This window comes from Ceratotherium simum, chromosome 12 (genome assembly GCF_057802395.1).
Source record: "Ceratotherium simum simum isolate JZ-2026a chromosome 12, ASM5780239v1, whole genome shotgun sequence".
Classification (NCBI taxonomy): Eukaryota; Metazoa; Chordata; class Mammalia; order Perissodactyla; family Rhinocerotidae; genus Ceratotherium; species Ceratotherium simum.
The window spans coordinates 8,316,826-8,344,031 of record NC_141911.1 but is presented as its reverse complement, the minus strand read 5'-3'; the positions used below and the strand labels follow the sequence as shown (position 1 = coordinate 8,344,031).

Genomic DNA, 27,206 nt, shown 5'->3' with positions numbered 1-27,206 from the left:
CAAACAAACAATCAGGATTCTGCTGGCATGGATGAAGGACATGATGGATATTGGATATTCAACTTGTAGGACAATGTTCTCCTCACTTTATAATCAGTATTCATCTTATTAAATGAAATTTAAATTTTAAATTAAAGCAAAATACTTATGGAACTAATTTCTAATTTATTAAAATTGTACATTTAAAAACCTAGTTTTTCTTGTATCTTAAAATTGATCTTTAAAATATTATTCTATTTATAAATCTGGCATTTTTTGTGTAAAATAAGAACAATTACTTACACTTGTTCTAAAATTTAATGTTGAATTTTCTCCTATATTTAACATAACAAATCCTCCTTATATAGTTAATCAAATTTCCTCAGAGTTTTTTGTTTTTTTGTGTGTGTGTGAGGATGATCAGCCCTGAGCTAACATCCGTGCTAATCCTCCTCTTTTTGCTGAGGAAGACCGGCTCCGAGCTAACATCTATTGCCAATCCTCCTCCTTTTTTTTTTTCCCCAAAGCCCCAGTAGATAGTTGTACGTCATAGTTGCACATCCTTCTAGTTGCTGTATATGGGACGCGGCCTCAGCATGGCCGGAGAAGTGGTGCGTTGGTGCGCGCCCAGGGTCCGAACCCGGGCCACCAGTAGCGGAGCGCGTGCACTTAACCGCTGAGCCACGGGGGCAGCCCTCCTTAGAGTTTTGATATTGTAGTTCAAATTTAATATGTTGGATTCTCTCAAAAAATTTTAAATACTTGACCGGGCACACTTAGAAGTCAAATGAATGAAAACTTTCAAGGCACTTAGCTCTTGTATATCTAAGAAATCAAACACATGGAGTAGCCATTTCGTATATTTAAATGGATAGTACTATTAAAAATAATTACATTTCTAATATCTAGAACTTAGACTGAACATGTTCAAAGAAACACAATGATTCCAAAACTGGTTATGTGCTTTATCTGAATACACACAACTTACATGAAGGTATTAATATTATATTTCTTCATTACTCTGTATTTAGAAATATTCCTTCCCAGTGTTACAAAGTTACCCATTGAAACGGGCACAGAATTACCATCTCAGTGAGTGAAGGCACAGATTCCGAGTTTAGGTCAGGGATTCCAGACTGGGATGAGGGAATTGGAGTTTGCCTCCCAGAATGGTTTGCCTTGAGCCAGTTTATTGACTTGAGCCCTCTTTTTATAGAAAGGGACTTTTCAAGCCCATGCTTTTTCTATTATGTTCCCCTTATTATATCTGCTTTATTTTTTAATTAAAATGTCTTTTAAAACTTTTATCATCTCCTCTTTCACAGTTTCTTGTTATTTGATTATAACTGATGAAATCTGTCGTTCCCTACCCAGATTGCAACAAATCCTCTGATTTAGTCTCAACTCTCTCAAGAATTTACTTTCTTATCTTTCTTTCAGGACCGTTTTATAGATATTTATTAACAATGACCACCATACATCCCAAATCTTCTGTCCCCTGAAGTTTCCCCATAGAGATTCACTGCCATACATAGTTGCTGGCATGAATGTGTCATTGCTCCAAGATATGTTTAGGTTGGAGCAATATGCTGAGAACCATTCCCCATCTTACCCACCATCATTAAAACATCCTGGAAGTGCCTACTGTTCAAGATATGTTTTGTACTTGGAAAATAAATTTTAAAAACCCTTTTAAAGATCAATTTCAGACCAATTTTAAATTTGGAAAATATGATCACCATATCATATCAATTTCCTATAATCAGGACTTTTTGGTAATTAAAATGTTCCCTGTAGCCATGTGAGAAAAATCCTCTCTCTGCAAAATTTAGCGAATTGCATATTACTTACATTAATTTTAGAATTGAAATGGAACTTAGAAGATAAGATTATTCTCCAGCAAAGCTGTAACTTTCCTGAAGTCCCATTCTAACTGGCTCTGGTTTCTTCATCTGTAAGTTAAGGAGCTTAAACTTCCTGATCTCCAGGATCCTTTCTGGCTCTCAGAGTCTAGACCCTTGCAGACTGTATTACAGGCCTCCTGGGGCCATTGCCCAGTGCTGCTTCTTACCGTTACTCAGTGTACCTTCAATGAACCTGAATTACAGCCAATCCAGGATAGAAGAGCAGGGAGAATCTGGGGTTTGTGACTTTGTCCTTCCTCAGGCAGGAGAGCTGTCTGTCAAGCTGGACCCCTACATCCGGACTCAGAGGAGAGACTGGGATGGAGAATCAGCTGAGACACAGATCTGGCCCTTGATCAAACATGTGGAAGTGACTCTTCCCAAATCAGAGCTGATTCCAGAAGGGGTTGTGCTGGTGGATATTCCAGGCACAGGGGACTTCAACAGCAAGAGAGATGAGATGTGGAAAAAGGTGATTCTCTTTCTTATGGCTTCGTTCCCTCTCCCCTCAACTCCTCCACCCTTTCTAAACCAAGAAAGAATGCTCCACTTTCAGCTTAAGGGACTTTATGAGCTCTTGGGAGTTAAATTCTTCTACTACTTATGTTCTAAGCCTCAAGGTAATGGCAGGATATGAGTGGCCAGAGAAATTGGGGAGGGAGGAATCATGAGGTAGGCCTGGTAGCTGGAATAAGAGTATGTGATATATGAGAAGGGTCAGCAATAGAGTGGCCTAAGACAAAGCAGAGGAAATAAACACCGAGTGGGAAAGGGAGGCCAAGATTTGGGTACAAAGCAGAGAAGCCAACAGCCAAGCACCAAGGAACCAAGAGGCTGCTACCATGTTTGGTTATAAGGAACAGAAACCCACTAAAGCAATCCCAAATTAAGAGGGGTCAATGAAAAGAATATCAAAGGATCTTGTGGGACACAGTCAGGCCTCAGGGCCACCTATCAGGGTGGAAGCAGCTCTTATCTCTCTCATCTTCTGCATGGTCTCTTGTAACTGTTTCTCTGCAGAGTCCTGCTTCTCTCCTAGCTTTCTCTACTTAGCCATTAAGGTCCATGTTGTGGAAAATGATCACCCTAGCCTGTCTCTAAATGGCATTGTAGTTCATCTGCCTACAGCTGTCTGACAATAGTCTCTGTATGTTTTAGTTCAAATTCCTAAGAAGGAAAATGTGATCAATTACTGCCCAGCTAATGGATTAACTTTTACTGGATCAAGTATCCGTCCCTAGTGCAGTCAGCTGTGTCTGAAGGTGATGGTTGACGTGAAAGTCCAGCCCTCCAGCCAAAATCTTGGGTAGGGGTTCAAGTCCCAGTAAATGAGGTATGAGCTGACTAGGCACCCCCGGATGTGTCTACAGCCAGAGAGTTAAGCATTAGGGTAGTCTGATCTGCACCTAATGATTAGAGGTTGAAGTATTTTTAAGAGTTTCTCTCTCTTCATTTGCTTTTCATTCATCAAACACATATAATATGTAAGACAATGTATTAAGCCCTGAGGATGAAAAGATTATAGCTAATAATAATAGCAGACATTTACTGAGCATTTTCTTTGTGCTAGATACTATTCTCAGTAAAGTAAGTTGCCCATTATAACAGTGAGGATTTTAACTCAGGCAAGATGGCTTGAGAGCCTCTCTGCTCTTAACCCCTACTATATCCTACATGATCCAACAGAACTAAATGAAAAGATGCAGAACATAACCTCTAATGTTAGGAAGCTTGTGTGTGTGTGTGTAATGTTTGTAAATGCACAGCAAAAAGATCCTGCCTTCTGGAAGGATATACACCCCACTGTTAACAGCAGTTTCTGTGTTTACTACCACTCTTTACTCATACACCTCTGCATTGTTTGTGTATTTTGCATGAACATGTATTATCTTTACAGCTGAAAAGCCGAGAGCAAAATAAAGCAATATTGAGTGAGAAGCAGAACCTTCCCACAAGGGGCCTAGAGTCTAATAGGAGAGATGAAACATACAAATGACTAAATACATGGCAGGTAGTGATGAAAGAGATGGACAAATTGCTATGAACACTCAAACATAGAAATTACCTCCAACAAGAGATCTCATTCCCTTGTTGGGGAAGAGAGAGAATCCCCCTCCGCCCTTTCCCTTAAGGTTCTTGTGGCTGGCCAAATAATTAAAAGACAGGTTATCAGGAGAAAAACAAAGTTTAATAACATGTATACATGGGAGAAACCTGGGAAACTGAGTTTCTCAGCAAAATGGCGGAGGTTCTCATCTTAAATACTATCTTCAGCGAAAGACAAAGGAGGATGTTGGGGGTGGGGAGGGAGACAGGAGGGAGACAGAAATCACAGTAATCAAGAGTATGCAGATTTAAGTCCTCACCTTCCACATTGATATGTTTCTAGAGATGAGGTCATTCCCCCCTCTTCCCAATACAGAGAGGAGGAGACCTTTACAAATAGAGATTTCCCTTATAAATGTAAATGTTTGTCTGGCAGGTCTTTTCAGGGCCGCCTAGAGAATGTGGCTGGGGAAAGAGAATTTTTGATAAGATGGACTTGGTGCCTTTTCTATTGTAACATCTATTTTACATTATATTACAGCCATCATATGGTAGAGGCTCCTTCCTGAAACAGGTCTTCTATGTTAAATTCTTTAGGCAGTTTGGGGGAGGTCACATGTCCGTCAGAGAAAATAATCAAGGTAAAGAGATATATTTCAGGGTGGCCAATTTTGGTCACCCACACCCTCAACAAACACCCACTGAGCATCTACTCAATTTTGTAGTAGGTCCTGGATGGACAGAGACATAGTCCTTGCCCTTGGGAGTCTCATAATCCAGAAGGGAGTCAGTTGGTCACACTAATTAATGATCCGTATTACTTACAAATGAGAGCACTAAGAGGTGAATTCCTTTTGGAGGCAGGTGAGGCTTCAGAGAGGACACTTAAGGTCAGCCTCCACCAGGCAGAGAAGGCAACCGCCTTCTGAAGTGGGACAGTGAGCACCATTCCGGGCCGGAGAACAGCATTAACAAAGACCCAGAGGGCTGAGGGAGCTGCGTGCTTGAGAAAGATGAGTCTTCCTGGGAGGCTGGGGGGAAGAGGGTGTGGGGGATGTAGAGGAAGGAGGTGCAGAAGACAAGCTTGGAAAAGTTGGGGGTGGGCTTTAATACTACACTTCCTGGGGAAGCTTGAAGGGCAAGAGGGACTGGGGCACATGATAGAGAAAGAAAGCGCATCTTTAGGCGGAAGGAGCTTAGGAGCACAGGGGGGACACATGGGGACACAGGACTGGAGCTGGGGGAACTGGGAGGGAGGGCCAGTCACTATCAGTACAACAGCTGCTGCAGGATTCACTTCAGAACCACTGATTTTCTGCTATATGTCAATGTCAAATTCCACAGATTTGTGCTGAATGAATGACTGTGGGCTGGGGGAGCTTTGTGATTATGGTTTCTAATCAAGATCTAGTGCAGGGTGACGGTTTGCAGATAATCTAGCCTATGCCCTTGTTACGTCCCAAATGTGGGGCCTTCTGCTCACCGCAAGACATGCCAATAGTCAAGAGGCAAGGTGGTAGGAGAAAAAGGACTTTTTTATTACGGCTTGCTAGCAAGAGGGAAAATGGGTGACTAATGTCTAAAAAAAAACATCTTAATGGGCACAAAGTCTTATAGCAGATATATTGGCCAGTGGGTTATAGGGGAGAGGGTTAGGAGTGTTGACCCTCTGGTTTTACAGACTGGGAGTGCCACACCAGATCTTTCAGTTTTCATTGATGATGGCTATTAGCATAGATTCTCTGTTCGGGGGTCATCACATTCCTAAGGAACTCAAAAGAACAAAGTTATCATCTTATCACAGCTGGGAGGTACATGCACAAGCAGGGGTCATAAAATCTACAGAGCAGTTAGATCTCCTGGAGGGTGCATATCCAGCTGGGCTAGTTAGTCAGAGGTCATTCAAAGTTACAGTAGGGGTTCTTTTCTACAACATGGCTTCCCTCATGTCAACCTTGTCTTGAGCCGGTATCACCTTGACTTTACAGATGAGGAAATGAAGGCTCAGAAAGGGGAGGTAATTTGCCCAACACCACACAGCTACTGAGTGGCAGAATTTGAACCAGAGGTCATGTTCCTACCTTCCCAGCTGAGGCTCTGTCTTACCCCCAGGAAGTCCCTAATAGTTCCTTTAAGATGAAGGCAGTCCCAGTGTCTGTGCCCTTGGTCAGTCTGCTCAGGCCTGGCCAAGAGAGCCTTTGTTTCTGCAGGGTCTCAGCTCTTGGAGTGAAATCGTCCGTCTTGGCCAGTCCCACGCTGGGCCCAGGGAGCGACAGCCTAGGGAGGCAGCCAACCTCTCGCTGGATGGAGCCTTGGTTGCTGCCAGTTCAGATATGCTGGGCAGCTTATCAAAAGCTGCTCAGAACAGAGGAGCCAGCAGATCTGGCTCCGAGCACCCGCTCTGAGGAGGTCGGGCTGAAGCAGAGGGATGGTTCCAAGCCTGCTCTGCTTGGCCTCGGCTCCCCTGCATTCTTGTGGTTTTGTGATAGCCTCTCACAAGAAGTTACTCAAGACTCCCCTCTGTACGCCCCCTCCCCTGTCCCTCCAGCTGCCAGCTCTGTCTTCCCTCGGCTAAAACTGCCAGGAATTCAGACGTCTCTGTTCTGCCACCGAGAAGTTGTGAGACTTTGGGCTTGTCACCTGACCTCTCTGAGGCCCATTCTTATCACGGAGAGGGAAGGTGGTGGGGTGGCGGAGGTGTCATCCCACCCCCTCCTAAGTCCAGTCACTCTCGTCTTATAGATAGGCTTTTTCCTGTCTTCCACGACTCTAACTTTACCAAATCCTGGCAGTCAGGAGCTTTATGTAGGGCCTGAAATTTAATCACTGTAACCAGTCCTCTTCTCATGTTAAGAAACATTCATTAAGCACCTGTAGTTTACCAGGACCATGGGGAATACACAGGTGAAAGAGGCCCTGCCCTTGAGGAGCTCACAGCCTGGTATCTTACCATCTCCCACAACCTGACAGAATAGCTTAAAGCTGCCCTAAACTGTTTATAATTGGGGAGGTGGAATGGAGCGATTGTTTTTATTTTTCTACCTAAATGTGAGTCTATCTGCATAGGGAGGAGGTTCAGGACCCATAGTTGTGTGGTCTTAAACTGGTCCTTTGCCTCTCAGGGCCTATTACCTTCTCTATAAAATAACGAAGTTTGTCTATGGTAGAGATTGGTGCTTTTAAAACAATGATCCTTGAAGCCAGGAGATTCATGGACAGAGGGTGGGGGCCACTGAGCAGGTGGGGGCTCCAAACCCTCCACCCCCAATTCAATTAAAACAGTTCTGTGTTTAAAAATCAAGGTTGACAATTGGAATTCTTTCCAAGATTTCATTTGAAAAAGGCTCCACTGCTAAAAACAAGTTTGAAACCCACTGCTCTAGGACAAGGTTTCTCAGCCTCAGCACTGTTGACATTTTGGGCCAGATAATTCTTTGTTGGGGTGGGGTGCTGACCTGGGCATTATAGGACGTTTAGCAGCATCCTTCGCCTCTACCCACTAATGTGCCCCCCCGACTCATAACAATTAAAAATGTCTCCAGACATTGCCAAATGTCCTCTGGTACAAAATCGCCACTAGTTAAGATCCATTGGTATAAAGTAAAGTAATGATTTAATTATTAAGTCACAAACTGTCACACTTTTATGTGCAAAGTGCTTTTCTGAGGAACCACAAATAAACTCAATCCCTGAGTTGGACCAGCTTTTCATTTATATGGAGACATAAGACAAGTGAAACAATACAGTAAGAGAAATGTCACAAGGCAACATATGATTACTTGTCACATTAAAGTTACTAAAGTTACATATTAAAGCAATACTTATGATATTAATCATAAATTGTAATTTCATTTTCACTGAACTTTGCAACTTGAATCATATGGTTTCTGGCTCCCTGCTGCCACATGTGGCAGTGTGCTGAATATGCAGGGGCAGGCAAACATGAAAATGATGCCTTGTGGTGATAGCTTTGGGGTAGGTGCATGACCAGAACTCTTTCTGGAGAAACAATAATTTTCCCCAGAAGACAACTGAGGTAAAGCAAGCCGCTGATGGATCTGGGACTAGAGGTCTGATTTCTTGAATTCTTTCAATCACTATGCCACGAACATCTATGAAGCCTCTAGTATGGGCCAAGCACTGTGCTTGAGGTGATAAGGATTCCAAGCTGAAAGGTGCAGCCCCTTCCCATCTGGTACCTCACAATGTGGGAGGGAGGGGGATGCAGAGTGCCTACCCTGCACAATAACTCTGTCTGACTGGTACTATGGCAGATAAATCTAGGTGCTGTAGGATGTGGAGGAGAGGCGGCCCACCTGTCCTCAGGTGGCCCTTAGCAGCATCTCAAAAGGCAAATGGAGGTCAAGCAGAGGTTGCAGCAAGTGCAAAGACCCTGAGAGATAAAAGAGCAAGAGAAACTTACGTCTGAGAAACTGCAAGCAGCTGAGTAGGGCTGGTGCATAGAGAGTGTGGTGGGGAGTGGTGAGAGGTGGGACTGGAGTGCTGGAGGGCAGAGCATGGAGGACATAAGTGATACATTAAGGAATCATGTCCTCTACAATTGAGACACCATTTATGTTCTGAAACATTGTGGTCATGTTTCACAGACCATTGATAAATGCTCAGTGATCTGGGTGATTAGTGACATTGAAAGAGTTTCTGGAGGGAGAGTCCATGAAAACCTTCTGAATGAGAGCATCAAAGCCTGCCAGAGGGGTTTCTGCAGGGACGTTGCCCTGGTGGTCACCAAGACCGACAAACTCCACTTGCCGGAATATCTAAGGTACCGTGCTGGGCTTGCCGGGATGTGGGCTTTCCTCCATGGGTCCCACTACCTTAAAGACAGAGCTGTGACTCATGGGCATTGTGAACTTAGGAAAGTAACTGTTGGGGATGAAAGAGGAGTCTGGGTGACTTCCTGGGACATCAGGACGCTTGGGTAGATTGTCTTGGGAATCTGAACCGTGTGGCCTCTCTTCCAGAGTAGCTGCTTCACACCCTACAGGCTGCCCTCTGCACAGCTCCAGGGGTGCCACTCACGTGTGTGAAAGGCAAGGAGCACCTCCTGGAGTTGTGCGGTGTGGTGGGCCCACCCACCCCCACAGATGTGGAAAGCCTAGATGCCCCACAGCTGGCAGGCACTGGCTGTGATCCTGTCGGGCACCATATAGCTTTGAAGTGTCAGATTCTGTTTCAGGTTTGTCTACTCCTAAGCTTTTAAACCCATTTGGAGCAAGGTTCTCAAAGTTTTAGAGCTTTGGCTAAAAGTAAAAGCATTCTTACGGAGTCAGATTCTAACAAAAAATAATGAAAGGTAAGCATTTAGAGCTTAATAGATGTTAATAGATGTTGATTTCCCTGTAGACCTCCAATACCCCCGTAACTGGGAGGACTATAGCATATCTTCCATATTGGGACTTTGAAAGTGAAATGGGGTGTTATTAACCCTTACAGAGGAGCAGCAGGTATAAACTGGTCTGTCCTGGGTACACAGGGTGTATGGTCATGGGATGTAACACTGTTGCTGCTCTGACCAGAGCTTCTTCACCTGTCACTTCTGCCATTTCCCCCACTCCCACTGAAACTTGAGTCTGCTGTCTCCAGGAATTCACTAAGCAGAGAAAACTTCTGGGGTGAAGAAATAGGCTAAGGCTTTTCCCCCTAACTTCTTGCTTCCCTAGTCTAGGTTGGAATTTCAGCTTCATATATTTTTTTTTTTCCTACAGATTCCCTTCACTCCAACCCCTACCACAGACTAGTATCTCAAGCTCCCCCTTTCCAGTGCCAACTCTGAAACTAAACATAATGCAATCGAACTTATTAAAAGTTTATTGAACACGGTGGTGGGGGCTGTAGATTCAGAGGGGCATACTGCCTAGTGGCTGAGGTCACTGTTTTAAAAGAGGGTTAAAAGTTATATGAGAGAGACAAGCAAAGTGCTATAGGACCCAGAGAGGGGGGTTGCATTTTGACTGGGCCAGGGGGTGAGGTCACAGAAAATTCCACTGACGACAAAATATTGAGAAATAAAGACACTTTGTTCAAATGGACACTGGAGGTGGATCAGAAGAGAGAGCATTTGGACCAAAGAAAGAGCTTATGCAAAGGCATAAAGGCATGACAGTACAGTATACGCTGCTTTCAGGGAAAGTTGCAAGACTACCGTCACACATAATGAGTTAAGTAACATTTTACTTAACATTGTACATTTTTCATTTCAGGGAAAGAAAAGTGAGAACTGTAAGTATGGACTAGTTATTTTCATTTTTTTATTTTTTAAGCTCTATTGAGATATAATTGATATACAAAAAAATTGTACACATTTAATGTAAACATCTTGAGTTTGGACATATGCATGGACTAGTTATTTTTGAATAATACTTTTTATAATTAATATTATATAATTCAAATACATTCACATTTGTCTGGGCCAAATGAAGACCGAAAAAATGTGTGTCTTATCACTTCATCATCACTCTTGGTAACCCTGGACTCTTTGCTGTGCTTTTATTTCTTTTCACAATCTAGCAAGCTATTCAAAGTCAGCGAGAGGCTGTTTTAGAAAGAAATGAAATGATAAAACTACAGAGGAATACAATTCTCAAGGAAAAACTAAAGGTGAGTTAACAGATTTCTCTATGTATTCTTTTGCTTTTCAGCAAAAGATATTGAGAAAAAAAGGTTTATTTGGTCTTGCATAGTAGCAAGGGCAAAAGATTTGGAGTAGACAGTTTTTACTTAACTTAGTCCTATTGATTAATAACTTTGTGACCTTAGGCAAATTACTGTACCTCTCTGAGCCTCCATTTTCTCACCTGTAAAATGGGGAAGTAATAGCATCTATCTCCTGTGATTGTTAGAAGGATTGAATGGGCATATGGTCTGCTGAGACATATGTACAGTTAAAATCAGGGATCCACATACAGTTTAAGGTGTGCTTCACTAGAGGAATGCATAGGGTGCTGGGGGAACACCGAAGAAGGATGCCCAAATCACACTGGCAGTCGGGGAGGCGGTGTTGGGGAGAGGTTCAGGGAAGACTCCTCACCTTGAGTAGAATTGTGAAGAACCAGTAGTCTTGAATAAGATGAAGAAGTAGGAGGAAGGGCATTTGAGACGGAGGAAAGAACATGATTGCAAAAGCCTGCTATCTTTGGTAAACTACATGCCAGTAGTTTTGAATGGCCCAGCAAAGGGTATATGCAGGGGTGTTGGGAGATAAGGCCTAAGCTTTATTTTTCAAGCTTGAGTAATTGTTCTGTGGGAATCTTGGTGTTTTCTTAAATTATTTTTATTATTCTGCCACTAAAATGTGTGCAACATAAAATTCCTTGCTACAGTAGTCTTATACAGCTGTAAAACTGAAACCAATTTTAAGATGAAATATTAAAAAAAACATAAGTGTTATATCATAGTTAGTATAATGCAATAGGTGATATGGTTTTGCTGAAACCAAATCTTCAGTGCTGGATTTAATAGTAAAAACATGTGGCCTTATGTCCAGTTCTATATTTAATTGCTTCCTGTATTTTGACTTCAGTTATATTGATGCAGAAAATGTCTGATGTACAATGTGGAATTGAAAATTTCAAAGCTTTTGTTTCTAATTCAGAATAATCAGATCTCATACTTAAGCCAAAGTCTTTTACCAAGCCCTTCTTGAATGCTGGTTTTAATGAGGCGATAACTCAGTTAAGCTGGTCTTATTCTCTTTAATTGTTCTTGTTGGCGTTAAAGAAATATGCTCTATGAGTACCTAATTGTGTTGTTTCTGGAAGTAGAAACATAAAATACTTCAAAACACAATTCACAACTATATTTACTGCTAATAAATGTGGTAAATTGGCGTGTACGAGATAGGGTCGGGGCAGGATATGTCAGCTTGCAGGGTGCCTGTGGTTCTGACTGTTGTGGTACAAGTTCTTTTGAAGTCTGCGTACCTACATCTCTGATGGCTAGGTGATACCTTAATTCTCCAACCACTTTATTTCAGCTTAAATTATTGTGAAACTTTTACTTGTACTGCATGCCTTCATTGGAGCAAATTGAATGTTAGTAATAGAAAATATGAGGCAGAAGTTGATTATAAGGTAACCATTCATATAGATGTCTATATATTTTTTAATTATAAAAATGAAAATTAAGAAAAAATATTGTAATAAAATTTACAGACCCTGAGACCACATTTATAGGTCTCAGTTTGGAAATACTATGCATTTTAGAAAGATTATTTTCTCAGCTGTGTGGAGAATGGATGGTGGGGGGAGGGGCAAGTGAAGATTAGATGTTGAGAGGCTTTTTCTGTAATCTAGGTGGAAGTGATAAGAGCCTGAATTATGCAGTCACTATAGGAATAGAGTAGAGGACGTGCATTCAGGAGATATTAGGGAGTTCAGATCCACAGGTCTGGATGATTGATTGTGTGTGGGAGGTGAAAGAGAGCTGGGTTCTGATGCTCTCTGGCATGTTGTTTGAGCTGGTTATTATACAGCCTCTTACCTGTGCTTTAGCACACCTGTAAGAGAACCTACACTCCTCCTCCTGTGTGTCCCTCCTTTACTCTCGCACTACTACCACACTCACAACACTTCTGATACCAGATGTGTGGGGGTTTTCTCACACCAAGCAATTCTCTGTGACACCAGCTGCGTGTCCTACAGTGTAACTCAATGTGGCACTGTCTACCTGGAGATAGCATCAGATCCCACAGGTTAAGGACTCAGTCCCATGAGACTGCCCCCTACTTAAGATCCCAATTGCAAGTAGTAGGTCCCCAGGTTACCTACAACTTCTGTCTGACTTGGCTACAAATCGGAGGTCCCCATGACCTCCTTCCACTTGGGTTCTGTTATTTGCTAGAACTGCTCACAGAACTCAGCAAAACAATTACTTATGTTTAGCAGTTTATTATATAATAAAGGATATGATAGAGGATGCAGATGAACAGCCAGATGAAGAGATACATAGGGTGAAATCTGGGAGGGTCCTGAGTGCACGAGCTTCTGTCCCTGTGGTGTTGGAGTGCATCACCCTCCTGGTATGTGGATGTGTTCACCAACCTGGAAGCTCTCTGAACCCCATACTGTTGGGATTTTTGTGGAGGCTTCCTCATGTAGGCATGATCAATTATTAACTCCATTTCCAGCCCATCTCCCCTCTCTGGAGAATGGGGTATGGGGCTGAAAATTCCAAGCTTCTAATGGCTTGGTCTTTCTGGTGACCAGCCCTGATCCAGGAGCCCATCCAGAGTCACTTCATTAGGAAAAAAAGACACTCCTATCATCCAGGAAATTCCAAGGGATTTAGGAACCCTATGTCAGGTACCAGGGTCAAAGACCAAATATTAGAACAAAAGATGCTCCTAGTGTTCTTATCACTTAGGAAATACAATGGTTTTAGGAGCTCTGTGCTGGGAATTGGGGTCAAAGACTAAATGTTAGAACAAAAGATTCTCCTAGCACCCCTGTTTATAAGGGGTTTAGGAGCCCTGTGTCAGGAACTGGGGCAGAGACAAATATGTATATATATTTCTTATTATTTCCCAGTACCTTATTTTGCTCAGTTTGAGGATCGTAGTGAACTCATGGCTTTTCACAGAATTATTGTGTTCTTTTTGATGTTCAAGTTCTCATCTTAGTCTAGGAGCCCTTAATTTAAGCTGGTTTCTTTTAGCAGTACCCAGACATTTTAAAAAACATTTTTGCTCTCTGGCAACAACAAGATACTCAGGGCCATTTCATTTTTCCCTGCCCCAAGACATGGACCTACTACTCTCAAAGAAACTTGGGTTTCTTTTAGCAGAGAATAATATTAGAAATAAAATTTAGGATGCTAGGGGTACATATCAAATTATTTCATCCAGGTAAAAGAAGTGGACAGAATGATATCACGGCAGAATCATTTTAATGACAACGCTAGAGAAGACAGATTTTTAAAAAAATGAGGCCATGATTTGTATTACTGATTTCAGTGTAACTCCAACTTTACTATATTTTGCTTCCAACTAGTATCCCTTCTATCGTGAACTTTCAGGTTTTCTCCTCTCTCATATGCGATAACTTCTTACAAACTTTAACATATTGTGTTATACACTGTCATAACAAACCATGTGTGCAAATTATAACAGTGACTAATCTTTCTATGGGATAATTTAATGAGTATCTGCTTACCTTTTGGATCCTACCTTCCAGCTATAACTGTTTCTATTTCTTTTTTATGTTAATATGGAACCAGCATACTGTAGTCACTTCATTGACACTATAAAAATATTTCTTTGTACTATAATAACAATGTGTTAACTAATTTTCAATAATTTTAGAAAAGATATACAAAATTTAAAACAAGATTTTAAATAATGCAAACATCTAGACACAGCTAGGCATACTCCTTTCTTTTAACTGTTTTAAAACTCTACTTAAATTTAATTCCGCGTTAGTTTTATCTCCTACTAGAAAATAGTTTCAGCTTTCCCTAAACTTTTTTCCTAGAGTCAAAACACTATCAGAAGAAAAAAAAAGTTAATCTTGGCAGATCCTTTATACAGTTTCAGCCTTGACTCTAGTTTGTGGGGCTTCTGGAAGCTACTCAGGCATCTCCATTCCAGCTTTAACTACCTGGGTTTACAACTTGTCGGAGGGGTGGCCTCTCCCCTCTCGCAGTGGACTACTCACTCAGCGCTTTTATACCTTTGCATCAGAAAGAAATTGACAACTCTCTACTGTTTTCTTCGCCCCAAAATACCTGTGCATACACATGCACATGCTTTCTGGTTTTTCTCTTTTAAGTGAGAAGAATGAAAGATTATGGAACAATATTTATGTATAGTTCTAGTGTGACTTCTCTGTGATGTTTTTCTAATCATAAAAAAAGATTTTCTCACATGATTCTTAATTCTTTGACATTTAAAACTATCATTTGCTTAAACATTACTCTGCCTTTAAATGTGTATGATTGCTCATTAACTACCCAGCTGAGAAACTTCGTGGGACCTTTGCCCAGTGGTCTGTTGTGTTGTGCTGGTAAATGTTGAACAATCAGCTGTTTAAAAAAAAAAAGAAAAAGCCCTGATTTGTAGCATTTGCAGATTCTCGTGGTGTAAATACTCCCACCATTGCCAATTTCAAGCTACCAATGTGATGTCACCGCAGGCAGAGCTGGGAAGAGCTGCGTGCAGTCGACTCACAGGAGCTGTACGAGCTGGCCACAGCCCTTCACTGCCTTTGCCAGAGTTGTGCTTCTTTTTCCAAAAACGGTCCTGGTACTTTTCCCTCTCTGAACATTTAAATACACTTTTGAACTATTTTCTCTACATATTTCTTCTGGAACTGATATATATATATATTTCCTTCTGGAACTGATATATATATATATTTTTTAAGGAGGATCGGCCCTGAGCTAACATCTGCCAATCTTCCTCTTTTTGCTGAGGAAGACTGGCCCTGGGCTAACATCTGTGCCCATCTTCCTCCACTTTATATGGGACGTCGCCACAGCATGGCTTGACAAGTGGTGCGTCGGTGTGCGCCTGGGATCCGAACCAGCAAACCCTGGGCCGCCACAGCGGAGCGCATGCATTTAACTGCTTGCGCCACCGGGCTGGCCCATGGAACTGATATTTTTAACTCCCAAGAGAATGGTATCTATGCGGCAGTTTCCTCACAACTTCTGATCTTGTGAGGCAGGAACAGATGGGAACATCTGACATACAGAATGTTGTCTGTTCCTATGGAGTTCTCGCAGAACTGAACGTGAATGAGCTGACATTTGCGGAAGGCTCTTGTGGGGCCTTGCATTGTTTCCTTTGCCATGTTTGAGTTGTTCTGTTCCCTGTGTGCCTCCTTCACTGCAGAGAAAACTGCCAGCCGACTCCAAGGTTCTGGACACCTCAGATCTGGTGTACACGGTCAGCGCCCAGGAGTACTGGCAGCAGGCTCTGCTCACTGAGGAGGAAACTGGTAATTTACATTTTTTTTATCTCAATGACTAAAATTCTCAAGATTAAGCTTGGCATTCTGAATTTTCTGCTCTAGAATGTTCTGTGCCATACTTCTAGCTTACCACAGTTTCTATAACTATTAGCAAATATATTTGTTTTTCTCTCTGTGTTGTTGTGGTACCTGAGACCACAATTCCTTTCTGCTCTAAATCTTACCATGAGTTGGTGAAAGTCAGTGATCAGGTTTTCATTTCTTTAGTATTTGGCTTGAGATTCCTCACTCACCCAGCTATGGGTATTAGAAGTACTTACTGTATATCTATTGTGTGCTTTGTCCATGAGGAGGAAAAGGTAGAAGACGTGGCCCCTTTCTTCATAGAACTTAAAACCTACATGAGTAGCTAAATGTGCAAAAATCAAAGTGAAAAACAGGCTAAGTTAAATGGTGCCATGAGTACAACAGAAGGTCAGAGAGCGCAGAGATCTGTGTGACTAGAGGACTCGGTGAAAACTGGTGAGGAGGCAGGATCTGAGCTTGAAATGGCTTAAAATGTGCATGCATTTCACTAGACGTGGATGAGTGTGAGTGGAGATTAAGGAGCAGAAGGTGTGAAATGTTTCCAGAAATGGAGGAACTGCTTGAACAAGGATACAAAAGAAATAATCAGCATAGCATATTCAGGGAATAATATAGAAAAATTTCCACTTACAGGAATAATGGGAAATAAGTAGGATAGCATCTGTTTCTTCTGACTAACAAAGGGTTAGGGCTAATTTAAGTTTCTAATCTGGAATCCCACTCGTCAGAGGTTCTTACCCCTTTCTACATCAAGCATGAGCTATTTTGATATTAAGGGTTATTTGACATAGAAAAATCCAGGGAGACTGAAGAGCTGAGACTCTAGAAATGTGAGCACCTTCAGTTCCACTATTCAGGTAAGTACCAATCCAAAGGGAAGTGCCAATTTTTTTAACCAGCCTGCACTTTTCTATGTAGTTTGTTTTATACTGCTAAATAAAATTAATATTCATCATTGCTGATCTACCATTCATTACTGTTGATCCTAGAGCTGGGAAAAATGTCCCCGGAAAGGTTGGTTTAGTGGGCGCCCGGCACACATAGCATCTCAACTGTAGTTAATTCAGACTGCCATCCTGATTTGCTAATTTTTATGAATTCTATTTATTATGAACTCTAAAATTGGTCGTGCTGCCTGTGAATTCCAGAAATCCCCAAGTTAAGAGAATATATCAGGAAAAGGCTCTTGGACAAGAAGAGGAGGATGGTGACCAAGTATGTTACTGAAGCCTTTGGCCTGTTGCTCCTCACAGACAGTTTCAGCTGCACGGAAAACCTGCCGGTATGGAAGACACTGTCTGTATGTGCTCTGCCTCCCAGCCTGGGCAGAACACTCCCTTTTACCAAGTCAGAAAATTAGCTTACAGTATTTTTTCTTTTCGTATCAAAGAAAGATGCTAACCTCAGAGAATCTAAAGAGGACAAAAGGATAATTAGAGGTTTAAAATTGTGACATTTGATTAAAAAAAAAAAAAAAGAAGAATATTTTACCTGGGATAGATAGGCTGAGGGGAAAATGTAAAAATAGTGGCTACTTTCACCTCTCCTGAGACTTGAATAAGATGGAATGTGTTTAAGTGATGGCAGGAGTGGTTTGTTTACTTCTTTCTAGTGGAATACAGACGATTCTTGGTTATCCTCCGGAGACGTGTTTATGTGTACAGTCCAAAAATTTTCGTCTTTCTGTGGATTTCCTTCATGCCCTGGTGCTGTCAGGATCTCACACTCAGAGCAGCATAGGGAAATAACGTAAGAGGAAAGAAACTAGGAGGGACTTTCAGCAAAGAGTTTAGATATTTATCTTCACAGTCTAGAATGCGGGCCTTCTGAATGATCACTTAAAAATTACTTTTCTCATAGTGGGCAAATTTATCCCTTTGATGGGTGATTTTTTTTTTTTACCCTAAAATAAGAGGTATAAGCTGATAAATTAGAGGCTTGGGGTAGTTTTGGAGAAAACTCTGTTGCTGGAATCAATTACCAACTGCATTGCTTCCTTGTGAGGGACTGAATATATAACGGACAATCGTATATAAAAACAGAACTCTGATCCACAGCCTGCAGCAACCTGCCTAGGAAACCAGCCCCTTATGTCCAATAAGAGCTCAGGAAGCCAGCCTGCTGTCAGTTAGACTTATGGAAAGGCAGACTGCTAAGTCTAATAACAATCCAAGAAGCTAAACTCTGTAACGATTGGCCCCAAATGGCCAGACCTTGGTTAATGACTGACAGCTTCCCTAATCTTTATCCCTGCTTCCAACTTAGGACCAGCTAGAGACAGCCAAATATGCATCCTAATGAATCACAGAGGATCCCCACTTTTAGTTAGCTCTCCTGCGGCTTCCCTGTGCCAGTGGCTTCCCATCAGGGCGTGTGTGAAGCCTACCCACCCCTCGGCCTGCCTTTGAGTCTTTGCCAAACGCAAGTGATGGTAGCTGACTCCCTTGCTATAGCAAGCTCTGAATAAATAGGCTTTGTGTATTCTCATTTGGTTGGTGTTTATTTATTTCCGCACTTTCTTTCACCCATCAGATTTGCACAACTAAGTCTGACTTCTTGTTATGCAGAACAGGGAAGGGGCAGAGAAAGTGGAAGTGCACCAGTAGGGCCCTATGAGAGTTCAAGGGGCTGGTCCTGAGAATGTGGGCAAGTGAACCTGGGGTAGCCAGTGGCAAGGAGAGGCAGACAGTGGGACCTGACTTCCATGTGAAAAGGAAGCAATGCCAAATGTAGATGGTCTATGCAGTTTTGGTCAAATGTTCACATTTAAGAAATTCTGTGTAAAAGTGACATATGGAGTGAGATTCACTGTCCTTTTCATCATATTTCTTATGCCTTGTTTTGGTCTAGTTCTGTAAGAAAAAAAAGAAAAACTCTCCTGAAATCTAAGATTTTCTAATTTGACTTTTGTCCTCTGAAATACTGGGGAAGGGTTTGACCTTCTAACTTCCCGAAAAAGTTCTTAAGGTTGAAAGTTGCCTCTCTGCCCAGCAAAAGATTGCTTTTGGAAGTGCTGATGGAAAATGAATCAGACATGGTGCTGTGTGTATTTGGTTTATTTTACAAACACAAGGACAAAGCATTTTGCAATCAAACTTAGAATGCCTGCCCCACATGCTCTCCTCTGCTGATGCGGAGGTACAGCCTGTGTGGGGGCTCAGTCCCATCCTTGCAGCCAGACTCCAGGCGACAGAAAACACAGAGAAGGGGGCTGGTTGGCACTTCTGTGATAGCCTATTAGAGGGAGTTGCCAGCAGCTTTCCTCAAAATTCCTTGGCCTTAGATATTGGTCTCAGTCTTAGTTCTTTGATAGAAAGTTGGAAGGCAAAAGTTTTGTCAGTTCCTTTGCATTCTGGAAAAATCAAACCTAAAAATGTGTGTGATTGATCATTTTTTAAGATTGTGACTCAAACCAAAAAATTTAGAGTTTGGATAGTTAGTGACTTTAAATGAACAGGGATCTAGTCCTTAATTTTTTTTTCTTTTTTGTGAGGAAGATCAGCCCTGAGCTAACATCCATGCCAATCGTCCTCTTTTTGCCAAGGAAGACTGGCCCTGAGCTGACATCCGTGCCTATCTTCCTCCACTTTATGTGGGACGCCACCACAGCATGGCCTGACAAGCGGTGCGTCGGTGTGCGCCCGGGATCTGAACCTGGGCCGCCAGCAGCAGGACGCGCGCACTTAACCGCTACGCCATGGAGCTGGCCCCCGGAATTCTTAATAGTGAAAACTATGAAAATCCCAAGGGTGTTCCTAAGGCTGAATAGTCTCCACAAACTCTAAAACTCATCAACTCTAAGATTCAGAGTGTGGGAGTTTGAGGCTGTTTTCAGGATCATTCAGTCCCATTCACTTACTTCAAAGATGGTGCAATTGAGACCCAGAGAAGCTGTGATCTATATAAGGTCACACATCAATTTGAGAGCTATTTCTGTCATCAAATTTGGACTAGAACTTAAAAACCTACATTATCTAGCAGTTGCTCCATGCCACTCATTCACTCCACAAATGTTTATGGACTGCACTCTTTGTGCCATGCCTCGGAAGAAACAAACAGGAATAACACAGTCTGTCCCTTCAGCAAGTTCCTAGTCCAGGAAAGGAGATGTGGAATGACAGAGACATAGCAGAGCAGGAGGAATGCTGTGCACAGGGGTGTACAAAATGCAACAGGAACGCAGGAAAGAGAGCCCAACTCTGCCCTGGAGAGTCTGGGAAAGCGTCACATGGGAAGTGACTTTTGAGCTTTGTCTGGAAGGATGGGAAGTTGGGAACAGCTTGTGCAGCTGCATGGAGTCACAAAAGGGATGACACATTTGAGGAATGGTAGCAAGTTCAGGGCAGCTGCGTGGGAGGACATTTCGGGCAAACAGAGCTGTGGTGCTGGAGAAGTTGGTTGAGTCCTGGCTACCAAGGGCCTTAAGTGCTGAGCTAAGGTGTGTGGCTTCCATCTGCTTCAGACAGGCACTGTGTGGTCCCCCAAGGTTCTCACACAGGGAACAGACACAAATTCCCAGTTTGGAACCTGGAGGTCCAGGCTGCCACTGGTGGTTACCCCCTTATATTATTTAAATAGATATTTTCCTCCCTGTATTCTTTGAAGAAGAGGCCAACTCTTTCTTTTTGTGGTCCTGTAGCTTTGCTATTCAAAGTGTGATCCAGAGCCCAGAAGATCAGCATCACCTGGGGCTAGAAATGTAGAATCCCAGGCCCTCAGATTTGAACAAACTCTCCCAGTGATTTGCATGGACATTAAAGTTTGGGAAACACTATCCTCGAAATCTGCCTTGTGCACAGTCAAAGCTGTTAAATGTTTGTCGAATCTGATGTCGTTGGAAAAATCTGTTTTAATAACAACTGAGTTTTTATTTGGATGGTTACTCCTCCAAATAGCCTTATGGATTATACACCTGAAATAAGTTGCAGGAGGCATATATTTGTTCTGTTCTTCAATCCCATAAAACTTAAGGAGGTCTGTGCACCAAGGGGTGCCTTTTTGGGATGTTAGGGAGAAGTCAACCATGGGAGGTTAGCTCAAGCTAAATCTTGTGTTGGTGGGCAAGCTTAAAGGAAGCCAAGTGAGGAGAAAGTGCCTTTAGGGAGGGGGTGGCCTCACGCTCCTTCTGGCCCTTGTCCCTAGAACGAATACTTGCATGTGAGTAGCCTGCGGAGATTTGTGGAGGAGAGGATACAGCTGCTGGAGAAGGCCATCGACCAGTGCTTTGCCCACATAGCACAGCCTCTGCAAGAAGGGGTCAGAAATGCCAGGACTTCCTATCGACGGATCCTCGGGGCATGCTTGGTGGTGAGTGACCCTTTCCAGGGAAAACCCATGATGTTTGGTGAAGTCTACCTGATCCCCAAGCTCTTTTTTCATGATCCCATTGCTTTTGAAGGAAAGAAAGAGCTAGAAAAGAATAGGAGAGAGTGAAGATTGCCTGTAGGAAAGCACATAGAGGGAATTGTTGAACTGTGCATTGCGAGGACCCAGGAAAGGGTACATGGTTCAGTAGAAACAGCTGGGATTTAGGATCTGAGGGTCTTATTTTGAGTGGCAGCTCCACCAAACGTCCATTGTATAGCCCTGGGCAAGGTCCTACACCCATTTAGGCCTGTGGATTTTTCTTTTGTGGAATGGGGGTGCTAAATACTTGCCCTACCTATCTTATAGGGTTGATGTAAGTATCAATTAGATTACACAATAAGAAAACATCTTGTAACCTCTACTTGGCATGCAAATTGTTGTTTTATATTTTAATTAGTTATATCGGGTTTCTGAGGGATGAAAATGTAAGTGTAAGGCAGTATTTGTCTAAGGCTAAGGGGTGAAAAAAGGAGGACTGTTGTGTTAGTTTGCTCTGGCTGCTATAACAAAATACCACAGACTGGGGGGCTTAAACAACAGACATTTATTTCTCACAATTCTGGAGGCTGGAAGTCCAAGATCAAGGTGCTGCAAGGCTGATTTCTCCTTGGCTTGTAGATGGCCACCTTCTCACTGTGTCTTCACATGGCCTTTCCTCTGTGTGCGCATCCCTGGTGTCTCTTCCTTTTCTCATAGGGACACCAGTCCTGTTGGATTAGGGCCCCACTCTGGTGACCCCATTTAACCTTAATTACCTCCTTAAAGGTCCTGTCTCCAAATACAGTCACATTGCGGGTCAGTGCTTCAACCTGTGAATGTGGAGAGACACAATTCAGTCCATAACGCCTGTTGAGAAGAAGGGGTGATGGAAAACACTGCTTGTGTGGCAAGGACGATACAGAAGTCTCTAGCGCTGAGAGTAGTGCATAGTGTGTGTTGTTGTGTTTCTTTTTAATAGGAGTTGGAAAGTTGGAACGTTAGCAGTGAGAAGGTGGTGTGTAATGGAGCTCTACCTTTTTGTCGGCTTTTTCATACACACAGATGATACCAGCTTTCTAGTGTATGGTCTCTTATGACTGTTGTTATCTGCGTGGTTTTTGTAAGAGCTTGTTTAGATATCTAGATTAGTAAGTATGTGCTGCAACTAGGCTGAAAGAGAGTAGGAGATACCTCTAGTGTGGACAAAGAATAAATGCAAAAAGCACTAAAAGCTAAGAGAGTAAAGAAATGGAATGAATCCGGGGTCACTGGAGAGGACTGTTAGAGTTTGGGTATAGGAGAATGAGAGCTAGTGTGCCTTCCGCACAGCTGGTCGGTGGCTGAGTATCCATGAATGTAGCATGTGTGCATGATTTCATTCATTCATTCATTCAGCAAACGTGAAGGAAATGCTTACTCTGGTGCCAGATACTGTGCATTAACTTATTGAATCCTCACAACAATTCTATGTAGTAAATGCTCTTATTGTTATTTTAGTTTTATAGCCTCCCAGAGGCTGAATAACTTGTCCATGGCCACACATGGGATCCACATCTACCCCAGGCCTGTCCAGCTTCAGAGCCTGGACGTGCAACCCCTACACTTGCCTGTTGCATCTCCCAAACTGTGCTCTGAAAACTATTGTAGATACTTGTAATTACCAACCAGTTACATAGTTTAACATTTGTAAATCCTCATAAGAGTAGTGAAGTTTGGTGCATTCACTCGTTTCTTCAAGAACTATTGACTACAGGCGTGGGTGCTTGGAACAGCATATCCCACTGATGAAGGGCATGGGCTCTGGTTTGAGTCTCGGTTTCCCCATCTACCAGCTGTGTGACCATGGACAAGTTACTTAGCTCCTTTGTGCCTCAGTGTCCTCATCTGTAAAATGAGGACAATTGTACTTATGTCATAGGGTTGTTGTAAAGATTAGTTGAAATACTGCATGTAAAGATACAGCCCCAAACTTGACCAAGGCACTCAGCACATAGAAAGTGTAATAAAGGTCAACTGTTATTATTATTAGGTTTGGGGGAATAGAAAGAAGACCCAAGTACAGTCTCCATGCAGAGGAGACGAGATAGCATGGAACAATAAAATGTCGCATGTGGTGAGGACCACACGAGAGCCCAGAAGTTCTCCAAGTGTTCAGAGGAGGGAGAGCATTCTCGTGGGCTGTGGCAGGTTGGAATCTTTTGGCTGCAAATCAGAGTCCCTAACTCAAGGCAACCTGAAGCATGAGGAAATGTATTGGCCCATGTGACTGAGATCCAGAGGAGAGTGGGCCTGGGGGGATCGACTTAATGCAGTGGCTCTGGCCCTCTGTGTCTGCAATCCCCTTGCTCTCCTCTAGGTATGGGCTTCATTCTCAGGCTGCTTCCCTTGTGGTGACAAAATGGCTGTAGCTGTCCTTGGACTCACATCTCTGCAGCGCAAGCTCTAGAGCAGGGTTTGTCAACCTCAGCATTATTGACATTTGGGGCCAGATAATTGTTGTGAGATGCTGTCCTATGAATTGTAGGATGTTTAGCATCCCTGGTCTCCACCCACTAGATGCCAGTAGCACCCTCTACTCTTCAGTAGTGACGAAATTGCTCCAGGTTGAGAGCCAGTGGCCTAGAGGAAGAGGATGGTCATTTCTGGGAGGTCTCTCATAAGAGTGAAGAAACTTCCTCCTAGAAACCCCAGCAAACTTTCCTTGGTATTTCTATGGCTCTCAATGAGTCACATGCCTATTTCTAAACCAGTCTCTGAAACAAGAGAATGCCTTGTCCCAAATAGTTTAGGCCTAACAGGACTAGGTAAGGGACAGCTGGTAATTGCCAGGAGAAGTGAGGAGTGGATGTTGAGAAAGAAATCACAGGGTATATTAGAGGACAACCAAATAACCCTTCTACAGAGGGTGATATTTGAGTCTGGCCCTGAAAGATCAGTAGTATTTCCATATGCAGAGGCATGGAGGGGAAGGGTAGGCATTCCAGGTGAGGGAGGACAAACACATTTGGGAGCCAGCATGTGGGTTAGTCTGTCTACCTGTACGTTAAAGTACAGACAGCAGGGTTCTGGGGTATTAGGCTGGAGACAGTCAATTTATTGGGGACTTTAGACCAAGTCAAAGGGTTTGAATTTGGTGAAGTTTCGAGCAGGAGAATGGCTTCGTCAGAGCTATGCTGTGGGAAGCTTAATGTGCTCCTAGAGTGGGAAAAGGTGGAGGCAGAGAGTCTGATTGAGAGTCTCTTAGATTAGGTGAGACACAGTGAGGTTCTGAACTAGGGTCATAGCAGATGGAATGGAAAGGAAGAGATGGCTTGGAGAGCAAATTTGAAGGATGTTTCAATCAGAATTGTCAATAGTTCTGGTATGGGGGATGTGGGAGAGCAAGGAGGCAAAGACTTCTGGGAAGATCTGCACCTAAGAGAGACCTCATAAATTAAAAAAAGGAATGGGGGGGTAATGTGTTCAGTATCGGAGAGTATGTATTTAGTGTTTAATCCAGGTGGAATATCTAATAGCATGATGGAAGTGTGGGACTCAAGCCCTAGAGAGAGGGGGCACTGGAGGTCTAGATTTGATCATCACCTGCAAGAAATTGATAGTCAGATCTATAGGAGTGAATGGTATTGAGAAGGAGTAGAGAGAAGGGCAATAAAATGACATTACCTCAAACAAAGGCCACATTTAGGGAGAAGAAAAATAAGGAGGAGCCAGGAGAGGGGGCAGAGAAGGAGTAGTCTGGGAGGTAGTAGGAGAAGGAAATAGTGTAATGCTCATTTGCTTGTACTTATTTTTAGTGTAATGCTTAATTTCTTGTTTTCCAATAAGAAAACCAAGGCAGGAAAGTTTGTTAAGGAGATTATCAGATACTCCTGAGAGGTCAAGCAGAATTGGCGTAAGGAAAAGGCTATTTGGCCATTGAGAGTATTCATTGGTGACTGTGGTAGGCAGCCTCATGGCCTCAGTGAGCTTCACCTCCTGGTATTCGTGTCCTTGTGGATTCTCTCCCTCATTGAATGAGGGCTGGTCTCTGTGGCCAGTAGAGTGCTGCAGAGGGAACGGTGTGTGGCTTCTGAGACTAGGTCATCAAGGGCCACTGAAGCTTCCACGTTGCTCTCTTGGATCACTCACGCAGCGGGAGGCCAGCCTCCACATGTGAAGTGGAGCAGCTGTGTGGAGAGGCCACATGGAGAGGAGCCGAGGCCCGTCACCAATAGCCAGCACCACCTTGCCAGCCCTGTAGTGAAACTCCTTGGAAACAGAGCCTACAGCTCCATTCAGGTGACCATAACCCCACCAACACCTGATGGAACCTCACAGAGAAGCCCTGAGCCAGATCTGGCTAGCTGCTGGGAAAGTTCATCTCATGCATGCAGTTTTGACCCCTACTTGGCCACATAAGAATGGGCCTTGGGCCTGGAACACTGTCTTACCAACAGATAAAAGCCCTCACAGCCTGTGCTGGGCTTATTGTCTTGTGTGGGAGTATCTTTCCCTGTTTTATGCTCAGTGTATACTTTTTTATTCTACTTAGTGCAGGTGTCAAAGGCCTCAGGCAAGCTCCGAGTTTCCTGTATTTCAGATCCGTGGGGGAGGGCTCGGGTCCTTCTTACTGCAGCACAAAGTGGGATGTGAGCCGCACGTCACCTGCGTCAGCTGTGGAGTGGATCCACTGGCCACGGGGACCCGTGCACGGCGAGGGGCTGGATCTTGTGCACGCTTTTTCCTCCTCTTGCTATAAGTAAACACTGTACCGCTTGAGCCTGGTGTGCATGTTGTCTGTTCTCAGCGACCTTGAATCGTTCACTGGTCTCTTCCCTGGGTGGCACTTATCTGCCTTTTAACCTTGGCTGCCAGCCCGGCCATCCAGTGAACAGTGAAACAACAACAAGCCATACTCGATTTCCTGACCCGTAGAACTGGTGAGAGATAATGAGTGTTTATTATTGTTTGAAGCCACTAAATGTGGGGTAATTTGTTTCATAGCAATAGATAACTAAGTGACCCTGGAGAGAACTGTTTCTATGTGATGGTGGAAGATCCCAGATCACAAAATGTGAATAAGTGGGTGTTGAGATGTGAAGGCATGAGGTGGAGACCACTCCTGTGAGACCATTTGCTTGTGAAAGCAAGGAGGCCTTCAGGCCTTCACTAGGACTTCATCCTCTGAATTGTCCCCTCTCTCACCTCTTTAATGGCTTCTTTCTCTGTGACTACAGACATACCCAAGGTGTTCCTATTTGATAAGCAACTTTCCTTTGTGATCAGAATTGGGCAAACCTTTATATACTAACAGCATATCATTATGTAACATAGTAAAATAACCTGAATGTCTAATAATAAGAGAATAATAAAATGAATTATTATACATCCATATGATATTATATTATGTGGTTATTGAAATAATTTTTTGAAAGTATTTACAATGAATTGAGGAAATGCTCATTGTTATAATATTAACTGAAAAGAACAGAATATTAAAATATATATATATGGTGTGATGCCATTTGTATCATGCTACACAGGCATTGACTTGAAACATATTCCCTTAAAACATATATCATTGATTGATAATCACAAAGACCTCCACTGAAGTTTTGGTCAGTGCAAATGTACTTTTATTCTCTTTACTAAGTTTCACTATCTGGCTGAAATTTATCAATGTGTCTTATAGCTCTAGCTTCATAATGTTTTCCCTTTGATTTGTTAATTTATTTCTGTGGGAAAAATATTACAAAGATATACAAATCAATTATATTTCATTAGATATTTAACAAAAAGTATAAAAATTTGGACCAACTTGGAAAATCTGAAATATATACTCACAGTAGGGTCATAGCACATTTTCATTTAATGATTGCTCATTTAACAGTATTTATCAAGCACTACTTATGTTGTTGCCAGATGGTGAGGACATCAA

General features: G+C 42.8%; 1 protein-coding gene across 5 annotated transcripts in view; it reads left to right on the top strand.

Moving 5' to 3' along the window:
- The window catches only part of NUGGC (nuclear GTPase, germinal center associated), a 54,897-nt gene that overhangs the window by 17,154 nt on the left and 10,537 nt on the right, over positions 1-27,206 (top strand). For all 5 annotated transcript variants that reach the window (XM_014789916.2, XM_087437370.1, XM_087437373.1 and 2 more), the window contains 7 exons: positions 2,146-2,355; positions 8,537-8,712; positions 10,151-10,169; positions 10,458-10,547; positions 15,778-15,883; positions 17,092-17,225; positions 21,086-21,250. In XM_014789916.2, the coding sequence (XP_014645402.2) occupies positions 2,146-2,355; positions 8,537-8,712; positions 10,151-10,169; positions 10,458-10,547; positions 15,778-15,883; positions 17,092-17,225; positions 21,086-21,250 (900 nt within the window). The remainder of the gene's footprint in view (positions 1-2,145; positions 2,356-8,536; positions 8,713-10,150; positions 10,170-10,457; positions 10,548-15,777; positions 15,884-17,091; positions 17,226-21,085; positions 21,251-27,206) is intronic.